This window comes from Mustela lutreola, chromosome 4, assembly GCF_030435805.1.
Source record: "Mustela lutreola isolate mMusLut2 chromosome 4, mMusLut2.pri, whole genome shotgun sequence".
Classification (NCBI taxonomy): Eukaryota; Metazoa; Chordata; class Mammalia; order Carnivora; family Mustelidae; genus Mustela; species Mustela lutreola.
Genome location: NC_081293.1, coordinates 25250518 through 25277744, shown reverse-complemented (window position 1 = coordinate 25277744; position 27227 = coordinate 25250518). Strand labels below are relative to the sequence as shown.

The 27227-nt window shown below is 54.1% G+C and overlaps 1 protein-coding gene across 2 annotated transcripts in view; it reads left to right on the top strand.

Annotated features, from left to right (window-relative positions):
* Nucleotides 1-26838, top strand: part of NEURL1 (neuralized E3 ubiquitin protein ligase 1) — an 80479-nt gene extending 53641 nt beyond the window's left edge. For both annotated transcript variants that reach the window (XM_059173303.1, XM_059173304.1), the window contains exons 2-6: nt 6254-6495; nt 6905-7226; nt 19113-19802; nt 23507-23653; nt 24337-26838. In XM_059173303.1, coding sequence (XP_059029286.1) covers nt 6254-6495; nt 6905-7226; nt 19113-19802; nt 23507-23653; nt 24337-24575 — 1640 coding nt within the window. In that variant the 3' untranslated portion in view covers nt 24576-26838. The remainder of the gene's footprint in view (nt 1-6253; nt 6496-6904; nt 7227-19112; nt 19803-23506; nt 23654-24336) is intronic.
* Nucleotides 26839-27227: the final 389 nt, after the last annotated feature.

Below are 27227 nucleotides of genomic sequence, written 5' to 3'. Positions count from 1 at the left end.
GCAGAGAAATGCGCTTGGACCAAGCCTGGAGGCAAGAGGCACATGAGGGAGGTGGGCCCCTTTAATGACCCCTAAGAAGGTCACATCTGCCCTGTTTTACAATCATCTCTCTCACTGAAGCCCCCTCCCCACCTGCTTTCCCACCCTTCAAACTGGCTGCCACTGTCTTTACCCCAGAGAGAGCAAGCCCTGTTCAGTGCATGGGTATAAGCTAGTCTAAATCAGGACTACCCTGGCAATCCAGGATTAGGGTGTTTGGGATAAGATAAAACCAGAGTGTCTGGCCTCCCACTGGGCTGAAAAGAGCTGGTGATTTCCTACAGTGGGATTTATTGCTTTTATTAAAAAAAAAATAAGACCTTATGATGGGATCTGGTGTTCCAAGTTTGCAAAATTCTTTCACATCTATGAACTCCCTGGGTGGTCACAGCAACCAGGAGAGGTGGGCGGAGCAGCTAAGATGACCCTGTTTTACAGAGAAAGAGATCAAGGTCCAGAGAGGTGAAGTGACTTGCCCAAAGTCACACAGCAAGTCTGTGGCAGGGCTGGGGTTTGAACCCATGGCCTCCTGACTCCAGGGTTCAAGCTCTTTGTTCCCTGATCCCCATTGTCTAGAAAGTGAGACAGGTCTCCTTCGTCAGAGATGCAGACAAGCATGCCAGCCCTGGGGTCAGCGTCACAGACTCAGAGCAAGGCGGTCCTGAGCGCGATGGGATTCCGTGTTGAAAGACGGATGGGACTTGGAGAAGTGGAAGTGGGAGGTGGGGCAGGGAAAGAAGCTGTATGGTGGGGAGGGGCGAAGAGCTTGAACAAAGGTATGGAGGTACGAGAACACAGGTCGATGTCAGTAGCATTAATAATTATTATTGTTATATAATAAGTACTGATAAGCTAACTGTGTCTTAATTATAATATAATTATTAGCTGTTATCTATAATAATTATTATAATAATCATCATTATTATAGCAACCACTTACTGGGTAGTTTTGCATACATCATCTCATTTAATCCCGACAAGAATCCCATGAAGAAGGTCTGCCATGACCCCCATTTTACAGGTGAGAAAAGCGAGGCTCCAGAGGTCTCACAGTTAGTGAGAGAGCTGCTGGGTTTGGAGGCAGCAGGCCTGGGTTCGTAATCAGTGCCCTTTGCTCTGTCTGGGTAACTTCACGTCCCAGGACCTGTGTCCTAACGGCACTGGGGGCAGAATGAAGACCCCACCTATAAAATCACATGGGGTTTGGTCACTGTCGCTAGTACTGCCCTCTCCTTGGCAGTCCAGCTCAGCTCAGCCTGGGCGTGCGGGGCTCTGCCAGGATGGTTCTGGGGCAGATCTTGGCATGGGGGCAGTGAGGAGGTCACTCTAGAGGCTGCCTTGTGTCCCGGCATCTTCCCCTGGGACCCCACCCAGAGGCAGGAATGTGGTCCAGAGCTAGCTGAGGGTTACCTGGAGCGCTGGCCAGGCTTGTGTCTGGCACCTCATAAATGCCCAGGAAGAATGGGCTCTGTGGGGGAGTTTCCATTGTGTCAGCAGCAGCCTCGCCTGTGGGGGGGTTCCTCCCACTGTGGCTCCCGGGAAGCTTGTAAACCTGTCACTAAGGAGAGCTCTGAGAGCTCTGCTGGGAGCCAGATGGGGAGACTGGGGCTCCACCAGGACCAGTGGCCAGTGGGGGAGTAGTGTCCCAGTATCTTGAGAATGCTTGCTTTGCTGTGGCTGTTCCCCCAGCTGGGACTGGCCAGCGCCTTCTCCATGCAGCCTTTCCCCACTATGCCTGCCATCTTGGACTTGTGGGGAAAATGGGCTCTAGTATTAGATGCCTAGTAGAGTAAAGGACCCCTATGAGCAGCATTGGAAGATCAGGGTCCAAGTCCCAGCTCTGCCACTTCATTGCTATGTGAGCTCCAGCAAGTTGGCTAACCAGTCGGAATCGTAACTCATCCCTAGAATGGAGACCTTAAGGGCCATAGTGTCTGTTGAAGTGCAGGGAGGGAGCCTTTTAGGATGGCGTAGGGAAGGAGCCTTGCCCTCAGCCGCCCCTCTGGCCCTGAATTTCAGAGCTGTGCCCAGTGTTAATTCTCATTCCGCTTTTTCTCCTTCCTCCCCCCAGGGCATAATGCCAGCTGAGGTGGAGGAGAGAGCTCGCAGGCAAGGATAGCAGGGGTTGGTGAGGTGACAATCACCAGCTTGTTGGATGCCTCAGAGCGACCCATTCCTCTTGTAGTCTGTGTGAATGGCGCCCCCTGGAGGCAGGCAGGTCTAGGAGTCAGTGAATGTGCTTTGTAGTGGCCAGAACACTTCCCTTATTCCCACCCCAAAGGCTCGGGCCGAGAGCTGTGGGACAACCAGGCTTCGGTGTCTCCTGTTCAGTGGTCCACATCCTAGGCACTCCCTGCCATGGGCTGATGGCAGCAGCGGTGGTCAGCCTCCCTTTCCTCCATCTCAGGGGATGCTGATTTGTTAGTTGTTGTTGCTTTTGAGGCATTATTTGTAGATAATAAAGCTCATCCTTTTTAAGTGTATAGTTTGGGGAGCTGTGACAAATGTGCAAGTTGTGTGAGCACTGCCACAGTTAAGATAAAGAACATTCCATCACTGCAGAAACTCCCTTTGTGCCCCTGTGTCTTCCTCTTCCCCAAACTCCAGTACTCTGGAGCTTTCAAGCTATGTAGTTTTGCCTGTTCCAGAATGTCCTACAAAGGCATCAGAGCATAGGTAGGCTTTGGGGCTGGCTTCTGTCACTCAGCATGGTTTCGAGGCCCCTCCTCCTTAGACCCTTGTGAATGCAGAGCGGGGTGCCTTGTGGGCACATGCCACATTTTATATCCAGCCGTGTAGGAGGGCCATGCAGGCACCATGGTTTGTGTTTCTGTCTTGGCGGCCTACACACGTGTATCATGAAAGCAGCCTAGCAGAATGCCGGGTCTCCCCGAGTGTGCTACTCAAAATGGTTCTGCGTGGCACATGGACAAACATTTCCCCCCATATTTTACCAGTCGCGAGTATAATTTAATATGCTTTTAAAAGAATGTGTCCAGCACACAGAACCCCTGTGGCTGTTGGGGCTTCATGGCGAAGCCACAGGCCTCACCGTGGGACTGCCTGCGTTCGGCCGCTGGAGGCTCTCTGTGGCAGTTGGGTGACCGGGGGCAAGCCACTCAGTGTCTCTGAGGCTCAGGGCCTTCATCAGTCATATGGGCTAGTGATATCCCTCTCTCCAGTTAGAGTTTGCCTTAAGGCTGAAACCGGTGGGTGAACATCAACTCCCCGTTCAGGGCCTGGCCCGCGGCTGTCCATATTACTAGAGGTATGTGGTCCATGGGTGCTTGGACCTGTGTCCTACACGTGCCGTTTCATACATCCCTGTGGACATGAATATGTGTGTGTGCACGGTACGTGTGTAAACGTGTGATTCCTGACCCAAGGGATTAGGGAAGAAATAAGTCTCTGTCTCCTAGGGTCTGGAGTACCTTCATGTACCCATAGTTGTATGTGAGGTCACCCGTCTGGGTGCTCATTGTGTCCCAGGGACCAGGGTTTCCCTCACCTTCCTTCTCCATCCGTCTTGCTGTCAGCCAGGGTAGCTGGTCCTGTGCCACCCTTGCCCACCCAAAGTCCTCCGGTGGAAGGGAGGCCCAGGGATATGGTCCTCCCAGGGCCTGGATCTCTGGCCCTGGGTGTCTCCACCGTATCTGCCCAGAGTCAGTGTTTTCTGGGTCTTTTTGCAGAACCCTAGGACCCCACCCAGGATGGGTGGGAAGGAGAGGGAGCATTTTGAAGGAAGCTGAGGTCTTGTGGTTGGTCCATGGGACCTGAGTGGAGGCTGGAGAGTCGCCCTGTGGGAGAGGCTGTGATCAACTGCTGGGCTCAACAGGTTTAACCACCTGCTTTATTGAGTTTTAAGTTGTATTGACATACGTTCAGAGTGTACAATTGGGGGGGTTACATACGTATACACCCATGAGATCATCACCACGATCCAGAGGGTGAATATATCAATCATCCCAGACATTCCCTTGTGCCCCTTGCAATCCCTCCCCCTCCCCCACCCAGGTGACCTCCGGGCTATGTGTTATCACTAGCCCTTAGTGTGCATTTCTCAGATCGGGACAAATGGGACGGGGTATAGGTTTCTGTTTCGAAAGGAATAGAAGCCCTACAGTTACTCCATGGATTGTGTTTGCCTATTTCTTAAAAATGGGTTTATATCACTCAGCATAATTATTTTGAAATTCATCCATGTTGCCTCTCATATCAGTAGTCCATTCCCTGTTCTCTGGTAAGTAATATTCCATTGTATACCTGTACCACAATCTCTAATCCCTTTCCCCAGCTGGTATTTTTTGAAACCAGCAGTCAAGCAGTGCCTGAGGCTGGCCTATCCCAAAGGATACCACTTCCAGACAGGGCACCTGTAGGTTTCCTGTGGCCACTCTTTGTCCTTCATCCCAACAGCCCCCTTCCCTGGAATGACCTCCCTTACACTGTACTATCTAGGGGCCACCCAACCTCTTCCAGGTATCCTTCCCAGACTGACTGGGTCACCTCTGAGCAGTTCCAACCTTCACTGCTTGGTGGCTTTAAAGGCCTTGAGCACTGTCATGTGATTCTAGTCTCTTCTCTTAGTGGGAACAAGAGGAACTCCTCCTTGTTCCAGCCCCGCCTCCCACGCGCAGGATGTCTGGCTGGCCATGGACCATGGACGCTGGTGTCTGGGGCCCTTTGGGAAGAAGGAAGCAAAGATGCAAAGTGATGCAAAGTGATACAAATATGGCCTGGACCGAAGTCAGGGTCTTCCTAGCTCAGGATATTGCTCTCTCCTTCTCTCCTCCCTTCCTGTCTTCCTCTCCTTCCTGGACACCTCTCCTCCTCTTTAGGGAGTGGAAGACCTCTGAGAAGGCCTGATGCTGATTGAGCTTCTTACATTATTAAATCTCTGCCTTGGAGGAACCAAACTTTGACACCTCCCAGAAGGCTTCTGTCCCATTCTGTGGCTTCCTACGCCCCCCACCCCATCTTCCCACCTTCCATGTCTCTCTTTCCTCAAGTTGATGACACAGGGCAGGGCTGCCCTTCCTCATGGACAGGATACAGATCTTGGGGAAGAAATGAACATCTCTCCTTGTCCCCAACTGCCAAGACTGCGTTAATACTTCCGGTGCTGCTGAGACATGTCTTAGAGCTCCAGCTACCCATTATGCTGGAGCAGGGAAGTGACATCCCTAAGGTTACACAGCCAGTGAGTGACTGATACAAGCTACCTGCCACCTCCTCCACGTTCCTTCTAATCGCTGCCCTGTCTCCTGGACACCAACCCCACATGCCTGTAACGTGCCTTCCCCTGGACCACGCCCCATCCTTTCCTCTGTCCCATTTTGGGGTGCGGTAGAGCGATCAGCAGGAGGAAGTGGCGTGCCTCGCGGCCAGAGGTTCTTGAGGCCAATCTGAGTTCCATCAGGAAGCCTGGGTGCCGAGGCCCACCTGTGGCGGGCGTGGGTGGTATGAAGCCGGAGGGCTGCCTGAGGTGGGGAGGGGTGGCCCTGACGGAGGGCAGCCATGGGCGTGGTTCTGGAGCCCAGCTACTCTGCTGGTCTCCAAGGGCAGCTCCAAGGTCACATGTGCACTGCAGCCTAGCCTTGTCAGTCCAGCTCCATGCCCTCTCCTCCTCCTCCTCCCCTCCTCCAGGAGACCTTCCTGAGAAGTGACCTGCCGTTCCATCCTTTCGGCATTAATCACTGTCGGCCATTTTTATCGTGATTCCTGCGTATGTCCTATTTCCTTTCCTGGGCTGTTGTCTTCTTGAGAAAGGTCCATGTGTGTTTCCTGCCTGTATGCCTCGTTCCTAGGGCAGGGCTTGGTATTAAGTAGGTCTGTAATGAATATTGAATTTATTGAATAAAATAAAATGATGGTGGTGGGGAGTGGCAGGGCATGGTGGTGGATGTTGGTAATAAATGCTGGTTTATCACAAAGGTGGGTGGTGGAGAGTAGATGGCGAGAAGTACTGGTGAGTAGCAGTAGCTTGTAGTCGGTGGTGGGAGACAGGCAGAGGACCAGGGCTGATGGTGATGGATACTACACAGTGGTAGGTGGCGAAGGGGGCTGTGGCAAGAGATGGTGGCCAAAGGTGCTGGCGGGTGAGTTTCAGTGATGGTGGCTGTCCTGGGCCATGAGCAACTTCTGCTTGTGCCCAGCCCTCTGCTGCTTCAGGGGTCTCTGCCACAGCCTTGTCATCGTAGCTCATTCCTTTGCAGACTCCATCGGGGGCCCCTTCCCTGTCACCTCTCACCGACGCCACCACAAGCAGGAGCACTGTGCTCCGGGACCACCTGGCAGGGGGCTCCCAGCCACACCACTGCTCTTCCACCCACACACCAAGGGCTCCCAGATCCTCATGGACCTCAGCCACAAGGCCGTCAAGAGGCAGGCCAGCTTCTGCAATGCCATCACCTTCAGCAACCGCCCGGTCCTCATCTACGAGCAAGTCAGGCTGAAGGTGGGGCTTCCCTCTCTGCTCTCGGCGCATCCGGGGGACCAGCAATGCCTCCCGCTCCCACTGCACCCCGCCCTTCTCGTCCTCTGTGCTGCCACTCGCGCTCTTCCTCACCTTCCTCGTGCTGGACCCTCTTACTCCTCCTTCCTCAACCTTCCCTGTGGGACAGAGCGGGAGTGGGGGAGGGGTGTGGCCATGGGGACCTCCATGAGCTGTCACCAGCCTGTGGGAAGGTTCCCAGAGAAGAGAGAGGAGGCCAGCAGGGAGGCGTGAACCCCCCACTCCTCGCAGGGGAGTCCACCCCAGGTGGTCCACTGGGAAGGACCCACTCCCTCCCCATTGGGCCCTGGTGGGTGCTAGAGAGGCTGGGCCCGGCAGGGGCCGCCCTCTGAGGGTTTCTTTTCCCGTCCAGATCACCAAGAAGCAGTGCTGCTGGAGTGGGGCGCTGCGGCTGGGCTTCACGAGCAAGGACCCGTCCCGCATCCACCCTGACTCGCTGCCCAAGTACGCCTGCCCCGACCTGGTGTCCCAGAGCGGCTTCTGGGCCAAGGCGCTGCCCGAGGAGTTTGCCAACGAGGGCAACATCATCGCTTTCTGGGTGGACAAGAAGGGCCGCGTATTCTACCGCATCAACGACTCAGCTGCCATGCTCTTCTTCAACGGGGTCCGCACGGCCGACCCGCTTTGGGCCCTGGTGGATGTCTACGGCCTCACGCGGGGCGTCCAGCTGCTTGGTGAGTGCCCGCTCCCCGTGCCTCCGAGGTGCTGGGGTGTGACGCTGCTCGGGTTCCTCTGGCATGCGGACCTCTCCCCCACTGGCAGAGCCCCAGGGCCACGTGGGCACGGGGACAGCTCAGGGAGCCTTCCTGTGTCCTGCAGAACTCACCCATCCTTCGTGCCCACAGCTGGGGCAAGAGGCTCCGGGGTGGGATTCCTGCCCTCCAAGGCCCCTCAGGTGGTGCTTTTGAGCAGCATATAACCCTCATCAGAAACCAGCCTCAGAGACCCTCCGCCTCCAAGAAGTCATGAATATTAATCATCGACCCCACAGCTGAGCTAGGACTTGCTGTGTGTCAAGCACTTCGTTGCTGCTGGGCTCGTACCCACCCTGGGAGGCAGACTCTTAGTGTGGTCTGAGGAGACGAGGCCCAAGCTCAGGGAGGTTGAGTCATTGGCCAGAGGCGCCGCAGCTGAGCGGGGCAGCCAGCACTCAGTTCCAAGTGAGCCCCTGGCCCCTGGGCTGTGCAGCCCTCCAGGAGGCCCAACCCCGTCCCAGTGCTTCTTGCAGGGATGGGAGTGAATGGGGTAAGCAGGGAGAGCAGAGGGCACTGGGGTGGCTAAGACTTTTCTGGGGGCTCCTGGGTGCTCAGGGTGAGTAGGGCCTCCCTACTGAGGGCAGCAATCAGGCAAGGAAGAATAGCAGAGGGCAGCCTGGGGTGCTAAGGAGCCAGGCTTCCTGGCGAGGGCGCCCATTACCCCAAGGTTCCGGGGCTGGAAGGGGCCTTGGAGAGTTTCAGGCTTCCTAGGGTCCCACGCTGAGCTGGTGGCTGAGTTGGGACTAGAATCCAGGTCACCTGACTCCTGGTCTAGGATCGCTCTCATCTTGCTCCCTTGTGCACATGCTGACTCTGAACATACATCAGCTCACGGGCAAAACGGCTGTGTCTCCAGGCAGAGCCAGCAGAAGCCTCAGCTTTCCCATCTATGAAATGGGTTTGTGGGGCAATGAAGGGAAACTCAAGAGGCTGTCAATAAAGCGCCCAGCACAGTCAGTGCCCGGCCTGTGCTTGCTTGTCCCAGCTCCCAGCCCTGCCTCCATCTCTGTGGACAAAAACGCCATGGATCATGGATGCAATGGAAAACCTTTTTTTTTTCTTTCCCCTTTCGTTCCTTTCTGGCTTCAGAGCCAAGGAACAGTGAAGCTCTTTTCAAAACACCTTCATTTGAGTAAAAAAGACAGTGAAAGTAAAAACAAATGAGTAATTGTCAGAAGCATTTCTGTTGACTTCCAAGCATCAGCAGTCTGTTTTTATTAATTAATAGTTTGGGTACTTTCTGTTTTTCAACTCCATAAAAGTACACATTCACGTGGACAAGTTAAGAGCCTGAAAGCAAGCCCTTCCAGGTCTTAGTAAGTGAAGAAGGAGCCCAGGCTGCCCGACAACGAGCTGCTCTCTTCTTGCTCTGTGCAGTGGGTGCTCCTGCTGGAGGCGGAAAGAGTATTGGTTCTGCCCCAGGTCGGCTTCGGGCCTCACCCTGTACTAGCTGCAGGGCCTCAGTTTCCTTATCTGTGAAATAGGGGTAAGTAATAGTAAATTGTTTTCAGGGTTCTTTTGGAGGCTTAAAGAGCCAAGTTACAGGAAGCAGCTGACACACTGGAGGTAGGCACTGACTGTCAGTCTTCCCCATCCATCCTGGGGAGGGCGAAGCTTAACCCAAGTTTAAGTGAACACCCTCGGCTGCTCTCGTGTCCTTAGGGCCTCACGCTTCCAGGCAGTGGACTTCTGGAGCCTGAGTTTATGTTCCAGCCTGGACACTTCTGTCTGAGTCTCAGACTTCTCATCTGTGAAGAGGTTGTGAATACTATGACTTAGCCCCTGGGCCGGGCAGGGGTGGGGGGGTACATGTGGGAGACAGAAGTGTCTCATCTCTAAAAAAAAGTTACAGTCTTGTTGGGACAGGGGTAAAGGCAGTAGGGGCAGAATTCTTGCTTTTCCCTTTCCTAGCAAAGAATGCCTTTTCCTACAGTCCCCAGAAATAAAAAATCCCACTCTGGCATTAAAGTCTGGCTCAAGAGCTACCTCCTCCATGAAGCCTTCCAGAGTGAGCTCTCTTCTCTGCTTCTTGGGTCCCACCACATGGTGCCTGGGATTCTCTCAGCACTGAGGCATCGGCTGAACTTTCTGGCCCATCCATAGGTCTTTCCCAAGATGGGGAAGGCTTTCAGGGTGAAACCATGTCTTACCACGATTTCTTTCCAGAGTAGAACCTTGTGTCTGGTGTGTGAAAGACACCAAGGATTATTTGGATGCTCAGTAGGGGAGTGTGGTGGGGAGGGCAGGTAGCTTGTTAGATGAAGGGAAGTGGTGGGGAGTGAGGTAGACCCAGTCTCCCTCACAGATAGCCCAGCCTCACTGGAAAATCAGAGAGAAAAACAAGCGCTCCAGACACCATCAGGGCATAACCCACGAGAAGACAGTAAATTGTTTAGAGCTGTGGTCATAGGATCCTTTCCATCTGTTGAGATGGTTTCCATCCAGCTATCTCATTTAACCTCAGCAGCTGGCCCTGGACAGAGTGTTTTTTCATTCCCATTTGTCAGGGAGAAAATTAAGACCCATGGAACGCTTGGCTTACCTGTGTAGGAATGTGGTGGGGCTGGGATTTGAACTGGGTGTTTTGCAGTACCTTCCCCAGTAAACCTCCAGCAGGTTAGGTATGGAGGGAGGCAGTAAATCAGAGGAGGCTGAGGTCAGTGAGGGAGGATGGAGTCCAGGAAGGCTTCTTGGAGAAGGGGGCTTAGGTGGGGTCTAGAAGGTCCGGGAAGGGTAGGGAGGGGATGGTGAAGGGGACATGCTAGGTGAGATGGGGCTTCCAAACCTCTGGGGCCCAGAGAGTGACCTGGAGAGTGATCTGATGGGCCCCACCTTGGGACACAGCCCAGGCAGTCTCCCCGGGCCTGGCCCTATTACCCCTCTTAGGCTCTAAATGGGTTTTCAGGAAGTTTTTTCAATTGCACCTGGATCTCCCAGCAGGCTCCTCTGGGCACCTTGGGTAAGCCTGAAGTCCCAGCAGATTCCTGTCCGAGCTGTAAATCACAGTAATCCCTGGGCATTTTCAAACACTGATGTTGGTCCCTGAATTCAATTAGCAGATTAAAATATCTCTTTGTTTTGTTCTTCCTAAACTCATATTTTTTGGTGTAAAAACAGAAGAGATCCAAGATCTCTTCAGAGGTTGGCACGCTGCTCTATACCCTCATTCGGTGGCCTCCCCTCTAGGGTCCGCCTTCTGCCCTATATAGTCCTGGGGTCAGTCTCCTTCCCCATCCTCCTCAATGCTTACCACCCCTCCCAACTCCCCACAGCTGGCCCGGATCCCTCCAGTGCCTCTGGCTTTCCCTGTGCTCCCTCCTCAGCCAGTTTTGAGTTTCTCCATCTCCTGAGAGGTTGCTCTCTGCCTTGGCAGCTCTGAAGACGGGCTTTCTTTCCTGAGGCGATTGCCCACCAAACCAGTGTCTCATCTTTAGGGACTTCCTGCTAGGTCTGCCCCCTCCATTCCTGTCTGTCTGTGGGATCTACGGCCCAAACTCTCCAAACCCTACCTGGCCCATACCTGCTCTTCAGATCAGAGATATCTTGGGGCCCCTGGCACCCAGCAGATCTGCAAATCAGGCCACGGACAGATGGGTTGTCTCCCCTGACAGAGTGCAGACAGGGGCTGGGGTCTGTCTCTCAGTGACCATTCCAGGCGGGCACGCCATCCCACCCCCCACTGCCTGAACTGAAGCCAGGCCCACCGGTGCCCCCACCACGGCCTCTGCAGGCCTGCCTCATGCCTTCCAGGCTCCTGACATGCTGGAGTTCAGGAGATCACCTCTGGCCTCGGGGTGCCCTGGCCCAAGCCTGGGCTGGGATTTCCAAGAATAACAGCTTCCTACCTCCAAGAAGAGGGACCTGCCAGCAAGCAAATAAACACAAGTTTTATGGGGTGATTAATACTTAGAGAGATAAGCTCCTATCCCAGTTTTTCAAGGTCTCCCTGCTCTTCTCAGAAATGTTGGCTCAGGAAGAGCAGCTCTGTGGGTCCTGGCAGAAAGCTGGTGGACCCAGACTTCAAGTGTAGGGTCTCCTGATCCCCTGTGGGCCCCCTACAGCCCACGTACTGTGCAGGGTGGGGAGGGCAGGGGAGACGCAAGAGTTGAAAATCCAGCCCCTCTCCTTGAAGAGTGTTTATTTTAAGGGTCATCATCTAACTGCTCTGAGGTGACCTAAATCCAGTTCTTCAGGGAAATGTGGCTGAAGAGTAAAACTGTGTGGCACAGGGGTGGTACAGGTGGGGAGTAATCCAGGACTTTCTGTAGGAGATGAGTTTCGAGTCAGGAACCACATAAGGTAAAAAAAAAAAAAGGCCTGGTTGGGGAGGAACAGCTGAGGCCAGACAGGAGGGGTGTGCTTAGGCTCAGAGGTGGGGAATTAGCCATCGGGGAACAGAGCCTTTGGGGGAGGGAGCGAAGCGAAGAGGTGACTTGTAGAGAAGGGGGTAGGCGCGTGCGTCAAAGGAGAGCCGTGAAAGCAGAAAATTTGGTGGCTTCCGTGCTGTCAAGTCTTTCAAAAGGAGGAGCTGTGGCCCAGAGATGGGAGAGGGCCTGCCCAAATTCTCCCAGCTAGTCAGAAGTCAGGCTGGGCCTGGAATTCCTATCTTCCAGGCTGATCTGGGCGTAAGGTCAGTGTGAAAAGATATCACCACGTCCAAACGGTAGTGGCTGAGCTCAGGAGGGCATTAGGGGGCTCCCAAGAGCTCATGGCGTTCTGCTTCAGCCAGCTGAGGCAGAGGCTCCCAGGTCCTGGTAACACCTGCCTACTGAGGATGGAGATGTACAGAGATGCTCAGGCAGGGGAGCTTTCGGAGGGGCAGGCTGCTCTTGGGCTGGTCTGTGGCCAGCCGAGCCAGCCTGGCTTCCCTGCAGCGAGAGGCTGGGCCCTCTCTGGAGATACGGCCTTGGGTTAGGTCTCCCATTCAGGGTGCTCATCAGCTGGGCGGCACAAAGAGTGTGACCGTACTGGGCAACAGAGGACCACACTGCCATCTGGGGCTTCCATTTCCTGGACTAAACCAATATTTACCTTCAGCTGTGGCTGCCAGGGGCTGAGAGGCAAATATTAGTTTAAGGAAGTCAAGCGAATCTCGGGATGCAGGAAAGAGCGGAGGATGCTGATGGCGATTTCTTCCTCTTTGCTAGTTTTCTTTTCTTCTTGATTAAAACAAAATTTTATTGTTCCTCCTGCTTCAGGGACTTTTCCTTCCACTTCTCTCTGCTCACCCTCAATTCTGCTGATCCTATCAGGGCTCATCACCAAGCCCTCCCCTCCACCAGGAAGCCCTGATCTCCCCTGTTCCGACGACCTTTCCTGCGCCTGACCACCCGAGGCACGTGGAGGTCTCGGTGGTACCAGCAGTTCTGCATCATGTACTGTCCTGCTTTTTAAGAAGACATCATAAGCCCTTCATATGTTTTGTAAGGAATGTTATTATTGTGCCCATTTTGCAGATATGGCAACAGAGGCTCAGAGAGATCTGATAACTTGCCCAGGGTCACACAGCTCAGGAGAACTGGGCCTTGGGCCCAGGAAGGTGGGCTGTTTCACTTCCTAGCTTCTCTAAATGTGAGTCCACCTGGTCCCCGTGCTAAGTCTGGGTATCTCCCAGGGGTGGGGAGTTGGCCACTCTCCATCTTCCAGGGTGGAGCTCATGAGAGCTCAGGATGTCAGGGATCAGCAGCACATGTCGGGCACAGATAGGCCACCAGAGCCCTAGCAGTGTTGGCTGGGGAAGTTGGGGGTGCCCAGCACCCTGATTCAGCAGTGAGTCTGTCTGCCTCACAGTTCCCTGAAGGCTCCTGAGGGCTTTGTCTCGTTCTTTTGTTCACAGTGCACTCTGGCTTTTTGTTTTTTTGTTTTAAACCAGAATGAATATATGAAAAGTGCGATCTTATATGATTGGCAATATTAGACTATTTCTAATACCCAGAAATGGCAGTTTCAGATTTTCCACCTACAATCTCTTTGGCCCAAGATACAGTTTTGAGGCACTTTGGAGAGACCAGGGGGTCCCAGGGCCAGGGGGTGTGTAGCAGAGAAGCTGGGACCTTGCAGGACTGGAGACAAAGCCCACATTTCAGAAGCAGGAGAGCTGAGCCAAGACTTGACATGGCCACTCACTAGCTGTGAGCAAGCCTTCCAGCTTCTCTGTGGCCCAACCACCCCGTCTGTTGTTTGGACATAATTAGACATGTGCCATTTACCTCTCGGAGAGTCTGTGAGGCTCAAGGATGTGGAAGAGTGTTTACACAAATGGCAACGGCTATCGTTTGTAGGTTAGAAAGGGATACTTAACTTAAAAACCCCACCAAATAGACAACTCACAAACCAGTCCTCTCCTTAGAGCGGGAAGCCTTGAAACCAAGTCCCTGTATGTGGGTGAAATTCAAACCATGCTCTCTAAATTGTTTCTTGGAACAAGATCTATGGTTCTCCAGCTGAGTTCCTTGGGACACTGGGGTTCCAGAGGCATCTTTGAGGCAGCTGAGTTGGCAGGGCTCTGTGACCTCCTCTTAGACTTGAACCAGAGATTTTGGTTCTGTTGGACAAAAGGATTTCACTGCTTTAAAAAAAAAAAGTTTGAGAACCACTAAACCAGATGAGTCAGAATCTATATGTCTAAGATTCTCTGTCCATGAATCTTAGAGTCTGTGACTCCAAGTGTTTCTGGGACATTCTACCCTTCCTTCCATGAGCCTCACAAAATATTTGTTTCTCCTAGCTTTCCTGCGGTTGGGTGTATATGGAGAGGGTGGAGGCAGGTGTGGGTTTCAGGGCGCTGCCCAGAGGGGTAGAGAAACCCCTTACCCATCCAAGCCATGTTCCTGCCCTTGGGGCTCCTTCCCTTGCCCCGTGCTGGGTGCTGACCAGCAGGAGGATGTTTATGGAGACAGGAAATGGGCCAGCACCACCTTCCAAACAGGGGCTGGCAGATGCCCGCCCACCAGCCAGCCTGCTGCCTCGGGCCGACCCCTGGTTAAAGATGAGCCAGGGCTGGGGAGGTGGGAATCTAAACAAACAAGACTCTGGGGCTGATGGGCGGCCCTGCTTTGAAGGAGTCCCTTGCCTGGCCCTGAGGGCCCTGGCACCAGTGCCCTGGCCCTATCTTGGTTGCCCTGCACTGCTGGCAGCTTGTGGGTCCAGTGGGTCCCTTGCCAGAGCTGGCCCCAGTGCCCTCAGTCTGGCCCCTCCTCTCCTCCTCTCCCTTTCTCCCCACTGGCCTCAGATTGTTCTCCAGGCATTTGCTAGCGCCGTTTTCCCACTGAGCGCTCCTCGCTTCTGTCCGTCACTCTGAACTCTCTTGTTCTTCAGGGCCCAGGACAAATCTTGTTTCTTCCAAGAGGCTGTCTCAGACTCACTGTGAAACGGGAAGGGCACCCCAGCCTCGGTTGGAGAGCATTATCTTAAAAAGGGTATTTATCCTAAAGAAGAGAAGGCTCAGGGGGAGCCAAGGAGTGGATGGGGGACACTTCTGGATCCGTGCAAGGACAGCTTTCCTAACAGCTGTAGTTGTTCAGAGAAGGGGGACAGATAGCCTTGGGATGTGGTGAGCTTCTTGTTCCTGGGGACATTCTAGGCAAGGCTGGGTGAGAGCTTAGCAGAGAGAAATAGATTTCCTCTGGAGACACTAAGAATTTTGTAAGGAAATTATATTCAAATATTTTCACGCCTCCAAGCTTTGATCCTCCCACATCCGACTGGCTCCTTGGGGCCCAGGTGCTGGCTTCTCTTCTCTTTACCCACTGCCTAGGCCTGGGCACACAGCAGGTCAGTGAGTGGGTGACCTGAGTGCCACCTGGAGGGGAGGAAACCCTGGCCCTGGCCTCACTGGCCTTGTGGGGCCTGGTTATTTCCTCCCTGGCGCAAAGGATCGCCACTCCCTCTCCCGCCCCGCCAGGCGCCAGATTCTGCAGGAGCTGAAGACTGACAAATTCCTGCCCGAAAGATCAAAGCCGGGACACTGAGAGGGTTGCATCTCAGTGTCCTGTGGCCTTGCGCCGCTCCCTGCTCCGGGCCCCGACATAAACACCTCCAAGGTGGGCAGCCATGTGTCCCTGGCCCGGGGGGTAGAACTTGTTGCTTCTGAATGGGCCAGCCCATCCTTGGGGTGACAGGTTGCCCTCTGCCCTGTCTCCAAGCGGGGACCCTGGGCTAAGCCTGGCCCCAGGTCACTCTCCTGTGGTTTTGGGGGCCTGGCCCCTTCCCTGGCTTTCAGTCAGCTCTGACCTTTGCTGGCCCTTCTGAGGAGGGCGCCCTGCCCAGCTGCTCCATCTCCAGTGTCATCTATTTCAGGCACAGCTGGGCACACTGAGGGGATGCTTATTTTGGAGATGGCCAGCAGCCTGTAGCTGCTTCCGACCCCGAGGGGCAGCTTGGCTGGGAGAGAAGACAGACTTGGGCTGGGCACTGGCTCCGGGGATTCCATTTTTAGCTGTTTCCCAGCATCTCCTGTACCTTTCCGCCTGACTCCTCCAAGATTTCAAGCAAGGCTGAAAGGGTCATTTTCCTGCCCCTCCTCCTGTCTCCCTACCCCCTGCTGTTCCTCCTGCCTTCTCTTCTTTCCCCTCTCATCTCCGCTTTGTAGCTTCTCCTTCCTGGTCCTCAGTCAAGGATGCCATTCATGACCCATGTGAAGTCCTACAGTCCAGTGCCGAACGCTCATTGCCTGCTGCGGGGGAACCTGACTGTGGTTGGCAGACGACCTGAGTAGGCACTGGTACCTGAAGTTGTCAAGTACCTCATTCGCAGGGGCTGCCCGCCCTACCTCTGACCCCCATGTCATCATCGCAATACAGTTGTGATTCCCCCCGTTCTCTAGCTGAGTGACCTGGGGCTGGGAGGCAAGGTGGCTCAAGTGCTGGCTTGGACATTTCAACCCAGGCCTGTATCACCCCAGAGCTCATGCACTCTCTTTGGAGCCCTGGGGCGGGTAAACCATAACAGTGGCTCATACTTACCTCGTGACTACAAGGTGCCCTCAAGGTGACCTGCTAGGGGCCCTCTGTAGCTTACTGCATTTGGACTTCACTGCATCCGTGCTGAGCCGGGTGTTAGAGTACAGATGTTATACACCTCAGTGAATGCCGACTTCACGGCTGAAGAAGAGAGGCCTAGAGAGGTTAAGCTATTTATCTAAGGTGCTATGGACAGAAAATGATGCAGCTAGGATTTGAACCTCGGCTAATGACTTCAAAATCCTGACACTTAATTAACTATGCTTCTGTCCTGCCTACCAGTATATGGATTCGGGTTACTAAAAAACCCCAAATACCCTTAGGTTACATTATGAGAAGTCTAGCACAAATATCAAGGGAGGCGGTGGCCACACTGTGCCTTGGGCGGGTCAGGGAACATCTGGAGCACTGAGTCTGGTTCTGCTCATTGTCTAAGCAGTGGGAAGGTGTGTGGTGGGTCTGAGTATTCCCTGAGGGGAGTGTTTTCTCCACGGGGCTACCCCAGAGGTAGTACTGGCACAGAGGAACACTGAACCTGAGACGTTAAGTAAATCTATCCAAAAGATCCTTGGATACAAGGAGCTAGATTTCAGTCTAAGAGAAGGAACTGCTTTCTTAGAGGAGCTCAGCAGTGGCTCGGGTTGCCTGAGAAGCCCAGTAGCAGCCACATTTAAGTACAGAAGGACCCCTGAAGGGGCAGAGCTTGGGGAGCACACATCCAGCCCCATTCAGAAGCCTGCGCTGACGGTCTGCCCAGCTCCATGAGCCCTGGACCGAGTGTCCTGAGTGTGCGGGGTGGGGTGAGGTGGGGAGGGGAGTGTGGGGATACGTGTGTGTGCGAGGCCTGTGACAGTCTCCTTCCTATAGGCTCTGGCTGGCATCTCTGAGCCTTTTGTTTTCTTGTCACCCTGCTGCCCTTGTCCCTTCCTCTCCATCTCCAACACTGGAGTTGTCTAGGGCCAGTGCCCGCAATGCCTAAGGTATGGGGAGCAGGGGCTGTTCTCCGGGGCCCCCAGTCAGCCTACAGCCTGTCCCAGGTCCCCACAACCGTCTCTCAGGCCTTCCCCTCCTATTCGGGCCACCTTGCCTCTGCCTCTCTGCAGCCCCCAGCCTCTCTGCACCATCGCTGTCACAGAGTCAATTCCCTGGAATAATCGCATTTTCCGGTTGGCTCCCTCCTTCTTGCCAAGCACGATGCTGGGAATCCCAACCAGCCAGGCCCCAAGAGGCTTCTCCAGGCAGGCGGCGGTGGGGGGTCGGGGAGGGGGTGGGGGCAGTGGTGGACAACACCCTCTCTTGCTGCGGCCCAAACAACACTGTTCCTGAAAGGTGCAGGGGGAGAACAAAAACAAGGAGGCTTTAGAGACGGTCTCTAGATTTAGCTGGAGCTGAATTCTGGCCTTAGCCGCCCATATTAGTCCAGTCCTCCAAGATGTGCTTTCAAATCCAGCACCCCAGCCATCCTTATCCAGGTCCTAGAGAGAAAGCACAGATCCTCCCTTGGGGAGGCTCAGAGAAAAGGCTCCCAGGGAGGGATTGGCCCGTGATGTGGTCTACAGTGGCACTAGCCAAATCTGAGGACTATGACTCCCACAGAGGGGGTGCAGGTTCAATAAAGAAGGAGGGCCTGAAATCCAAGAATGTGATATGGGGAGTTGGACAGACCTTGCTTCATTCTCGGATCTGTCACTTGGTGGCTGTCACGTCACATCTCTGAGCTTTATCTCCATAATGGGAACACTTCCATGGGATGTTTTAAGGATGAAATGCAGGGGTAATTTATCATGCATGATGACTTTTATTATAAATGATAGGACTCCATAAAGTAGGACATAACACAGCCATTAAAAAAAATATGGTGTTGGAAACATGGTTATTGGCATGAAAAGGTGTTCAGGACATAGTGGAAGAGCTAGTTTTGAAAAGGAAATCTGTATAGCAGGGTTCTTAGCCTGGAGTCCATGCCCATGGATGGCTTTATGGGATTCACAGATGTCCTGAAGTTATCCACAGAATGTAGGAAGAATATGTGTTCTTCTGAGGACACAGTCAAAGTTATCACATTTTCAAAGGGATTTGTTACCCATAAAAGGTTAAAAACTACTGGAGTCTATATAGCATGATTTGATTTTTGTATTAGAAAAAGTAACAGGAATATAATGGGGGAAAAAAGCTGGAAGGTCCTCACCCAAATATTAAAGAATATTTTTTCCCAGATGGTGGGCTGAGAGGTGATTATTTTTTCTTTTTGCTCATCTGCCTCTCCTACAAAATAGTCTATCTTGCTTGTATGATTAAAAAGAGAAAGAGGTTGATTTCTAGTTAAGTCACTTTCAAAAGGAAATCCCGGATAAATTTACTTAAGTTTTCACAGCCTCAGTGTCCTTCTGCGCAATGATAACTCAAGAAGTAATTGTTAGGGTAAGATGAGACAATTTACGCAAAGAGGTTTTCTGGGGAAGGGAGTAGGATGTCCGCAGTGCATTCAGCAAATATTTACTGCTGTCTAGCTGCAGGGGATCAAAAGGGAGTTAAATTCATTAAAAAACAAAAAAACAAAAAAACTTTTATAAGCGTGGCATGTAGAAGGAATATTTTTTAACTTGGTGCTCCTCCTTCCAGCCCCCATCCTTTTCTTAAACAAATAGAGGTCCTTCGTGACTTTGTTTCCCCGACCTGCAGTTGAGCCTCCGCCACAAGCCTCTTCCACGCTGTTCACAGTGCCGTTTCACGGTGCAGACTGGAAAGGCTGGCCGCAGGAAGCGCGCAGGTGATGGGGTGGGGGAGGAGGGGACTGCTGGGCCCGCGTGACAGTCGCCCTGTCTCTCCCCCTCCCCGGCCGCAGACAGCGAGTTGGTGCTCCCGGACTGCCTGCGGCCGCGCTCCTTCACCGCCCTGCGGCGGCCGTCCCTGCGGCGCGACGCCGACGAGGCGCGCCTCTCCGTGAGCCTGTGCGACCTCAACGTGCCGGGCGCCGAGGGCGACGAGGCCGCGCCGGCCGCCGGCTGCCCCATCCCGCAGAACTCGCTCAACTCGCAGCACAGCCGCGCGCTGCCCGCACAGCTCGACGGCGACCTGCGCTTCCACGCGCTGCGCGCCGGGGCGCACGTGCGGATCCTGGACGAGCAGACCGTGGCGCGCCTGGAGCACGGGCGCGACGAGCGCGCGCTCGTCTTCACCAGCAGGCCCGTGCGCGTGGCCGAGACCATCTTCATCAAGGTCACGCGCTCCAGCGGCGCGCGGCCCGGGGCGCTCTCCTTCGGCGTCACCACGTGCGACCCCGGCACGCTGCGGCCCGCGGACCTGCCCTTCAGCCCCGAGGCCCTGGCGGACCGCAAGGAGTTCTGGGCCGTGTGCCGCGTGCCCGGGCCCCTGCACAGCGGCGACATCCTGGGCCTAGTGGTCAACGCCGACGGCGAGCTGCACCTCAGCCACAACGGCGCCGCGGCGGGCATGCAGCTGTGCGTGGACGCCACGCAGCCGCTGTGGATGCTCTTCGGCCTGCACGGAGCCGTCACGCAGATCCGCATCCTCGGTGAGTGCCTCCCCCGAGGGCCCCTCCGACAGCCCCAGCGACCGTGCCCTTTCCTGGAGGACAGGGCCCATCCGAGGAAGGAGTAGGGGACGAATCCGCCGCGCCCCGCTGCCTCGCGCTGTCTTGCCACCAAGTCACAGGCACCGAAATGAGTTCTGGTGGCCTCTCTCTGGACCTTGTCCTTCAGTCTCACCAGCCGCATCCTGGGGGCGGGCAGAAAAGTGTGGATCCCTGAGTTTCACTCCCAGAATCTGATTAAGCCATGTCCCCACAGGTACATAAACAACTCAGTGGCCGCTTAAAAATGAGAAAAAAAAGGTTTCCACCAGCAGTTAACGTTCTGAGGCTCAGTTTCTATCTCTCCAAAATGGGAATTAAAGCCTCTGCCTCCTAAGGGCGGCAGCATGTCTAGAGAGGAAAGAGTTTGGTATGGCCGAAGCCAGGTGTTTGTGCCTTGTGGTGCCTGGGTTGGGAACCTGTGGGGAATCCGAGCAGAGGGCCTTGGAGGAAATGGGGTTGCAGAGGTCTGGGCCGTTATTTCCTGGGTTTGAATGAACAGAGTTTGAATGGACTGGTGGATGTGGACTTGTGAAAGTTGTTTCTCATAGTGTTCTGTGAGGAAAAAGTTGGGGATTCTTTACTGCAGAACTTCTCAGAGCCTTTAGTATGCAGTGTGAATCTTTTTTTTTTTTTTTTTAATTTTATTTATTTATTTGACAGACAGAGATCACAAGTAGGCAGAGAGGCAGGCAGAGAGAGAGGAGGAAGCAGGCTCCCGGCTAAGCAGAGAGTCCGACGTGGGGCTCGATCCTAGGACATCGGGATCATGACCCAAGCCGAAGGCAGAGGCGTTAACCCACTGAGCCACCCAGGTGCCCCTGCAGTGTGAATCTTTAATAATGAGGCAGGCAGTGGTGGTTATCAAGTACAGCTTTTTTTTTTTTTCTTTTTAAGATTTTATTTATTTGACAGTGAGAGAGACTGTGAGAGAGGGAACACAGGCAGGGGGAGGGTGAGGGAGAAGCAGGCTTCCCACTGAGCAGGGAGCCCAACACAGGGCTCTATCCCAGGACCCCGGTATCATGACCTGTACTGAAGGCAGACGCCCAACAGCGCAGATGCCCAACGGCGCAGACGCCCAACAGCTGAGCCATCCAGTTGCCCCAATGTACAGCTTTTTCTAAACTAATTTTTTTTTCCATAAAGCATCTCCAGGGACCTCTGTCTCCCCAGAATGTACAGGTATTCATGCTTTACAAGAGTGGGCCTCCTAACCAGCTGCGGTAGATTGGGCTAGTTCCATTAAATTCATTAGGAGGACCTGGTACATATCTTTGAATCCCACCTGCAGAGGTTTTGATTCTGTAGATGTTGGCTAAGTCCTGGGCATCTGAATTTTTTTTTTTTTAAAGATTTTAATTTTTAGAGAGCGAGAAAGCAGAGGGGGTGGGGGAGAGAGAGAATCCCAAGGAGGCTCCTGATGCAGGGCTTGATCTCGTGATCTCATGACACTGAGATTATGACCTGAGCTGAAATCAAGAGTTGAAGGCTTAACCGACTGAGCTACCTAGGCACCCCTCTGAATTCTTTAAATAGGTTTGCTTAGGCAAGTTTGGAGACCTCTGGGCTTCATAGCCCCATCCTAGACCTCACCCCAGGAGGCTTGTAGACAGGGTAATGTGTGTATGCAAGTGAATGTGTGTTATGCTCTAAAATTGGTATGTCTGTGTATAGGCACACGTGAGTAACTAAATGCATGTGTATTTACGTGTGTAATGCTGTTGTTGGTGATTCTATGTTGGAGTTTGTGAAATCAGATAAAATAAGTGGGGACTTCCTACTCTGGAAAAAGACCAAATGAAGACAGAGTGAACCAAAAAATCTGAAAAGGAATTAAATGAGGCAAGATACTAAGCAGTTATTATTGAGGGAAGATAAATTGGGAAGGAATGGAAAGAAATCAGGAAGGAAAGAAGTTGGGGTGAAAATTTAGGATGGGATAAAAAGAAATCGGACTGGGGTGAAGAAAAAAAATCAGGCTGAGGTAAACAAAATAACAAAACTACTTGGCTACACTCACTGGGAGACACTGCTCCTCAGATGAGGGGAATTGTATAAGGGGAGGGCACTATCCTGCCTCAGCACCATCTTAGATAAGTAGCTTTCCACTGAGATTCCCGTTTCCCAGAGAGGCTTACTAGACACAGGAGGAGCTTACCAAAAAATCAGGACTTAAATGTCCTGAGAGGTAAGTGGGCCAATGTGGGTGTTTAAGAGTAATCATCCAGATACATGCTAAACAGTGTATGCCAAACAGAGTGCACCTGGGCTGTAAGAGAACTGGGCATCTGAGTCAGCAGATTGGTGTTTGGGGATCCTGTGGACTGCAAAGGAAAAACAAACCAGTGAATAGTGTGTGAAGGGTAATTATTTACAGAGGAGTGCTGTGCTTTGTGAAAGGCCTACATGAACTAAGAATGGAAGGATCTTTCCTTTACTCCAAAACGATCACTAAGTTTCATACTTAATGACAAAATATGAGGAAAATTCTCATTAAAGTCAGGAACATGATAGGGGGATGCCTTACAGTGTTGTTCTGAAAATGCTAGCCAGTGCAATAAGGCAAGAAAACTAGGAGGTGTGAATTTCTGAAAGAAGAGGCTAGTTAACTTGAAAACTATTAACGCCAGAGAAAACCCATGTGGCTATCTAATGCATATCCTTGGAAACAGTGACTATTGACTTAGAACACGTGATGATAAAAGGATCTCAGGGAGCATTTATGTGTAGGGGTGTATGTTAGAGCCTTGGGAGAGTCACAGGTGAATACGATTTCCTGCTCTCAGGAAGCTCATCACCTGGGGAAACAAAGCTGTATACCTGGGCAAAGAACAAATAATACCCCAGCTTTGTGGTAGTTTAGTCCCATGTATGTGGTGTGTGTGCCTTGTCAGTGCTAAATAATGTGGTTTTGGGGGGTAGTCAAAGTTGCCCAGAGGAGGGGGTTTGAGGACAGTCCCAAGGGGCTCCCTGGACAGTTAGCTCTTTGGGGGCAAAGGCTCTGTCGGTCTTGTTCTCAGGGTTATGTTTACACAGTGGATGGTACCTGGTAGGCACCTGGTACCTTGTTGAAGGGAGGAGTGGCGGGGGTGAGGGGTAGGAAGAAAAGAGGGAGGTGAGGAGAGGAAGAGGGAGGGAAGGAAGGAGAGAATGTGGCACAGAATGAGCTTGGGAGATGCTGAAGGGCACCCGAAAGGTGCCATTGTAGTTGAGACGGTGGGTGATACCCGGGGGGAAGTGACAGAGGGAGCACGGGGCCTGGACCCAGAGGGTCAGGCTAGGGCTGGAAGGGCCATGCCAGGCGGGAGGAGGGGGTCTTTGTTCGCTGGCATGGGAAACCTCGAAGGTGAGGGTGCGTAGGAAGGGTAGAGGTGGGATTCCAGGCAGGGGCTCGTTTGGACACTGCTGATGCAGTAACACCAGCGCATGAAGTGGCCTTCCAGTTTGTGGGTGGGAACCGAGAGCTGGGGCAGGGCAGTGGGCCTCTTTCTGGAATCCTGCCGTGAGCCCACCCAGTGGCTGGGCTGTGTGGTGGTGCTGTGTCAGCCCTTTCTCTCCTGGGACCCTCTAGGAGGGGCAGAGAGTCACGCTTTCTCCCGGTGGGCCCCTCAGTGGCTCATGCGTCCCTCCTTCCCCCTGTGCAGGCTCCACCATCTTGGCAGAGCGGGGTGTCCCATCACTTTCCTGCTCCCCTGCCTCCACACCAACCTCGCCCAGCGCCCTGGGCAGCCGCCTCTCCGACCCCTTGCTCAGCACATGCAGCTCTGGACCGCTGGGGAGCTCTGCAGGCGGTAAGTAGGCTGGCCACTGCAGTTCCGTGGTGCCCCTGGCAGACCCCCACACCCGAGACCCGTGGCTGAGGCGGGAGTGCGGCCCCCGTGTCAGAGTTGAGCACTGGATGAGCTGGAGATACGCTTGGTGAACCCTTGTTGGATGGTGATTTCTTTTTTTTTTTCTTTTTAAAGATTTAATTTATTTGAGAAAGAGAGAGAGAGAGAGCATTAGAGGGGAGAAGATCAGAGGGAGGTGCAGACCCCCCATGGAGCTGGGAGGGCGATGTGGGACTTGATCCTGGGACTCCAGGATCATGACCTGACCTGAAGGCGGTCACTTAACCAAGTGAGCCACCCAGGTGCCTGGGTGGTGATTTCTTGGGTGAATCCCACCCTGTCCCTCAGCTGGGCACCTTTCTCCAGAGCACTTTCTAGCACACTGGGAAGAACAAAGGATAGCTCAGCAGGGGCCTTCCTTAAAAGGCTCTGGGCCCCCTCCCTTCCTCCACCCCTCTTCTCCTCTCACTGCCTCAAGGGCACCCTGGCCCCTCATCAGGGCCTCCCACACCCAGGAAGTGGGTTGTCAGGGGAAACAGGCAGATGCTAATTGATGGAGGGACAAGAGACCGGGGGCTCTCTTCCCGTGAACCTGGGGCCAGACTGGACCATGTACCTGCTGACTGGTGTCCCCTTGTCCCCAGGGACGGCCCCCAACTCCCCAGTGAGCCTGCCCGAATCGCCAGTGACCCCAGGCACAGGACAGTGGAGCGATGAGTGCACCATTTGCTATGAGCACGCCGTGGACACGGTCATCTACACGTGCGGCCACATGTGCCTCTGCTATGCCTGTGGCCTGCGCCTCAAAAAGGCCCTGCACGCCTGCTGCCCCATCTGCCGCCGCCCCATCAAGGACATTATCAAGACCTACCGCAGCTCCTAGCCCCTCGTGGCGCCCCAGCCTGCACGCCTGCCTCCGTAGGCTTTGGCCCCACTCCAGCCAAGGGGCAAGCCCACAGGGCACCTTCTCTTCTTCCGCATTTTGGAAACTCTTCCCTTCTTCATTAAACATGGGAAACTGAGGCCCTCAAAGGTTTGGGGAGAAAGGGAGTATCAGGCAGGGAGGTGAGGGGCAGAAACAAATTGCCGAGCAGAGGGGAGGGGAGGAGTCCGTGCTCTTCCTGTCTTTCCCTTCTCTGCACCCACTCTACCCTGCATGCCGAGGGGCTAAATGGGGGTCTCAGCCTCTCCTAATCCTTCCCCATCTGGGGCAGATTTCTAAGAAGTCCTCTAGTCCATGTGAGAATTAGAAAACATGTCCCTTCCTCTGGGCAGATGTGTCCCTGAGCTAGGGCCTTCGGAGTATGGCCTGGACGTCAGTCTCCATTTGTTCTTTCAGCCAGCTGTCCTTGAGCAGGGTACAACCTGCTTCACAGCAGCCCCAGGCAGGTAGCCCCAGCTGCTGCCTTACTCTCTGACCTGTACCCACCTTCTTCCTCTCTCCCTTGCCCCTTAGGCCTGACGGCCAGGGTACGGCCGGCAGATACCTCTCACCCTGGGCAGGCTGCAGCGCCCGTGCCATGCCCCTCTCCCACTCACCGAGGGTGGGTGGATGGACAGGCCTGGGTCTCTGACCCTGTGCCCTGGCTGAGATGCAGAAGGGCCCTTCCTGGCCATAGCCTTTCTGCCCCAGTCATCTTGCCAGATGCTGCCACCCAGGGACAGCCTTGCTGTAGGCCGGAGAGTAGTGCCCGTCTTCTGGAAGGTTCTCTAAGAGCAGGTTTGCCTTTGCCCTCTGAGACCTGTCCTCCCGGATCTCAGTGCTGTCCTGGGCCTGGCTGCTACTCAGACTGTAGTATCCCCAGGTGAGGCCAGGACCCTGGAGTGGGGTGGGGTACCCTGGGGGTAACACCAGCCATTTTTCTTATTTTTATTTATTTATTTATTTGGTTTGCAGGTTGTTTTTTGGGGGGGTATAATTGAGTTGCCAATCCCCTGGGGCCCCTAGAAATGATGCCCTGGTGTGCAGAGTGCCTGGCGAGAAAGGGCTGCAGAGGTAGCTCTCAGAATCTTCTCCAGGCTCCAGCCCCAAGTCCATAGCCATCTCTGCTTACCATGAAGTAGAACTCCATAAAAACAGGCTGAATTGGGAGGACTCTTGTCCAAGTGTGTCTATTTTAGGGAGATAAACTGAGCTTCCTTAGTGTCCTAAGGCTGGTGGATCTCCCAGAGCCTCAAAGTGCCCTTCCTCTCCGGGCTGCAGCAGGGTCATCAGAGTTGGCTCAGCTATGTCAGGAGGGAGCTCCCCCTTCCACAAGGAGGTACGCAGTTCTGGCAAGGCTGAAGGAGGGGAGCCGAGCTTGGGTCAGGGAATGGGGCTGAGAGGGCCTACTCGCAGTAGGGGTTGGGGGGGCTGTTCTTAGTAAGGCTCTTTATCCTCAGGAAAGATGAGGGAAGGGGCCAGGTCCTCGCCGCTGTGGGTTATTTCTGGTTCTGGGATGGCATGCCCCCCCCGACCCCTGCTCTTAGGCTAGTTGTCCCACCTCACCAGCCCTACCCAACAGACTGTGGGCTGGCGCCTGCTCCCACACTCTTGGCCTGGTTTCCCCCCAGCCTCCCAACCCTCTGCCCCCTCTGATGGCTTTTCATGCCCATCAAAGACCGCTCCTTCTGTGGCTGGCAGAGTGTGGGATTCGGATTCTAGACCTGGCCACTGGGCAGCGGGGTGGTCGTGGCCGAGTCAGAGTCCTCAGCCTCAGCAGGCACCTCTGTAAAATGATTGTTTGGGGACGAGAGCAGACTTTCTGTGGGACTCCTGGGGCTTCTTTGGTGAGGGGATGCTCTGGGGTGTTGGGTGGGATAGCACTGGGGGGGTCAGAACGCCAGCCTGGGCCTTTGACTGCCCCCACCTTGCAGTGGGCCTCCAGGAAGTCACAGTTCCACTGTGGGTCTCCACTTCCCAGTCACTGACCCTGGAGACCCCCTCCATGGGAGTCGAGGGTAGGGTGGGCCAGGTGGTGGCCCTGTCCCACCAGGAGTCTTCTCTCAGAGGCAAGGGAAGGTCTTAGATGTAGGAGCTGTGTGGCCTGTGGTTTGGGGGAGAGGAAGCCATCCGTGTCACTGTCTCTGTTAGTGCTGGGATAGTTGCTGCCTCCTTTGTGAACTTGGGTCGCTGTGATTGTGAATAAAGGTGATTTCGTACCAGCCTGAGGGCTGTGCTGTGCTGTGCGGAGGGCTGGGGAGGGAGGGCCAGGATGGGGCTGGGGAGGAAGGGGAAGGGTCGGGTGTCAACAAGCAGGGAAGACTCCCTGGAGTGGGGGACAGGAGCATGACCTGGGGGCTTGAACAGCAGGGGCCAGAATGCCAGGAAAGCCTTGTAAGTTGAAAGAGAGAAGCCATTGCCCTTTGGTGCCCTCAGATCCCTGGATCCGTGAGGGGCAGGAACAGAGTCCCTGAGGCCTCCTCAGCTCTCTGTTAAGGCTCAGGTGGGCCCAAACCTGGCCCTACACCCTTGTGGGGTGGCACTGCCACCTAGGGGCTAATGGGAGGATGACAAATCCATCACGCAGGTCAGGAGGGGCCCATACTGACGGGG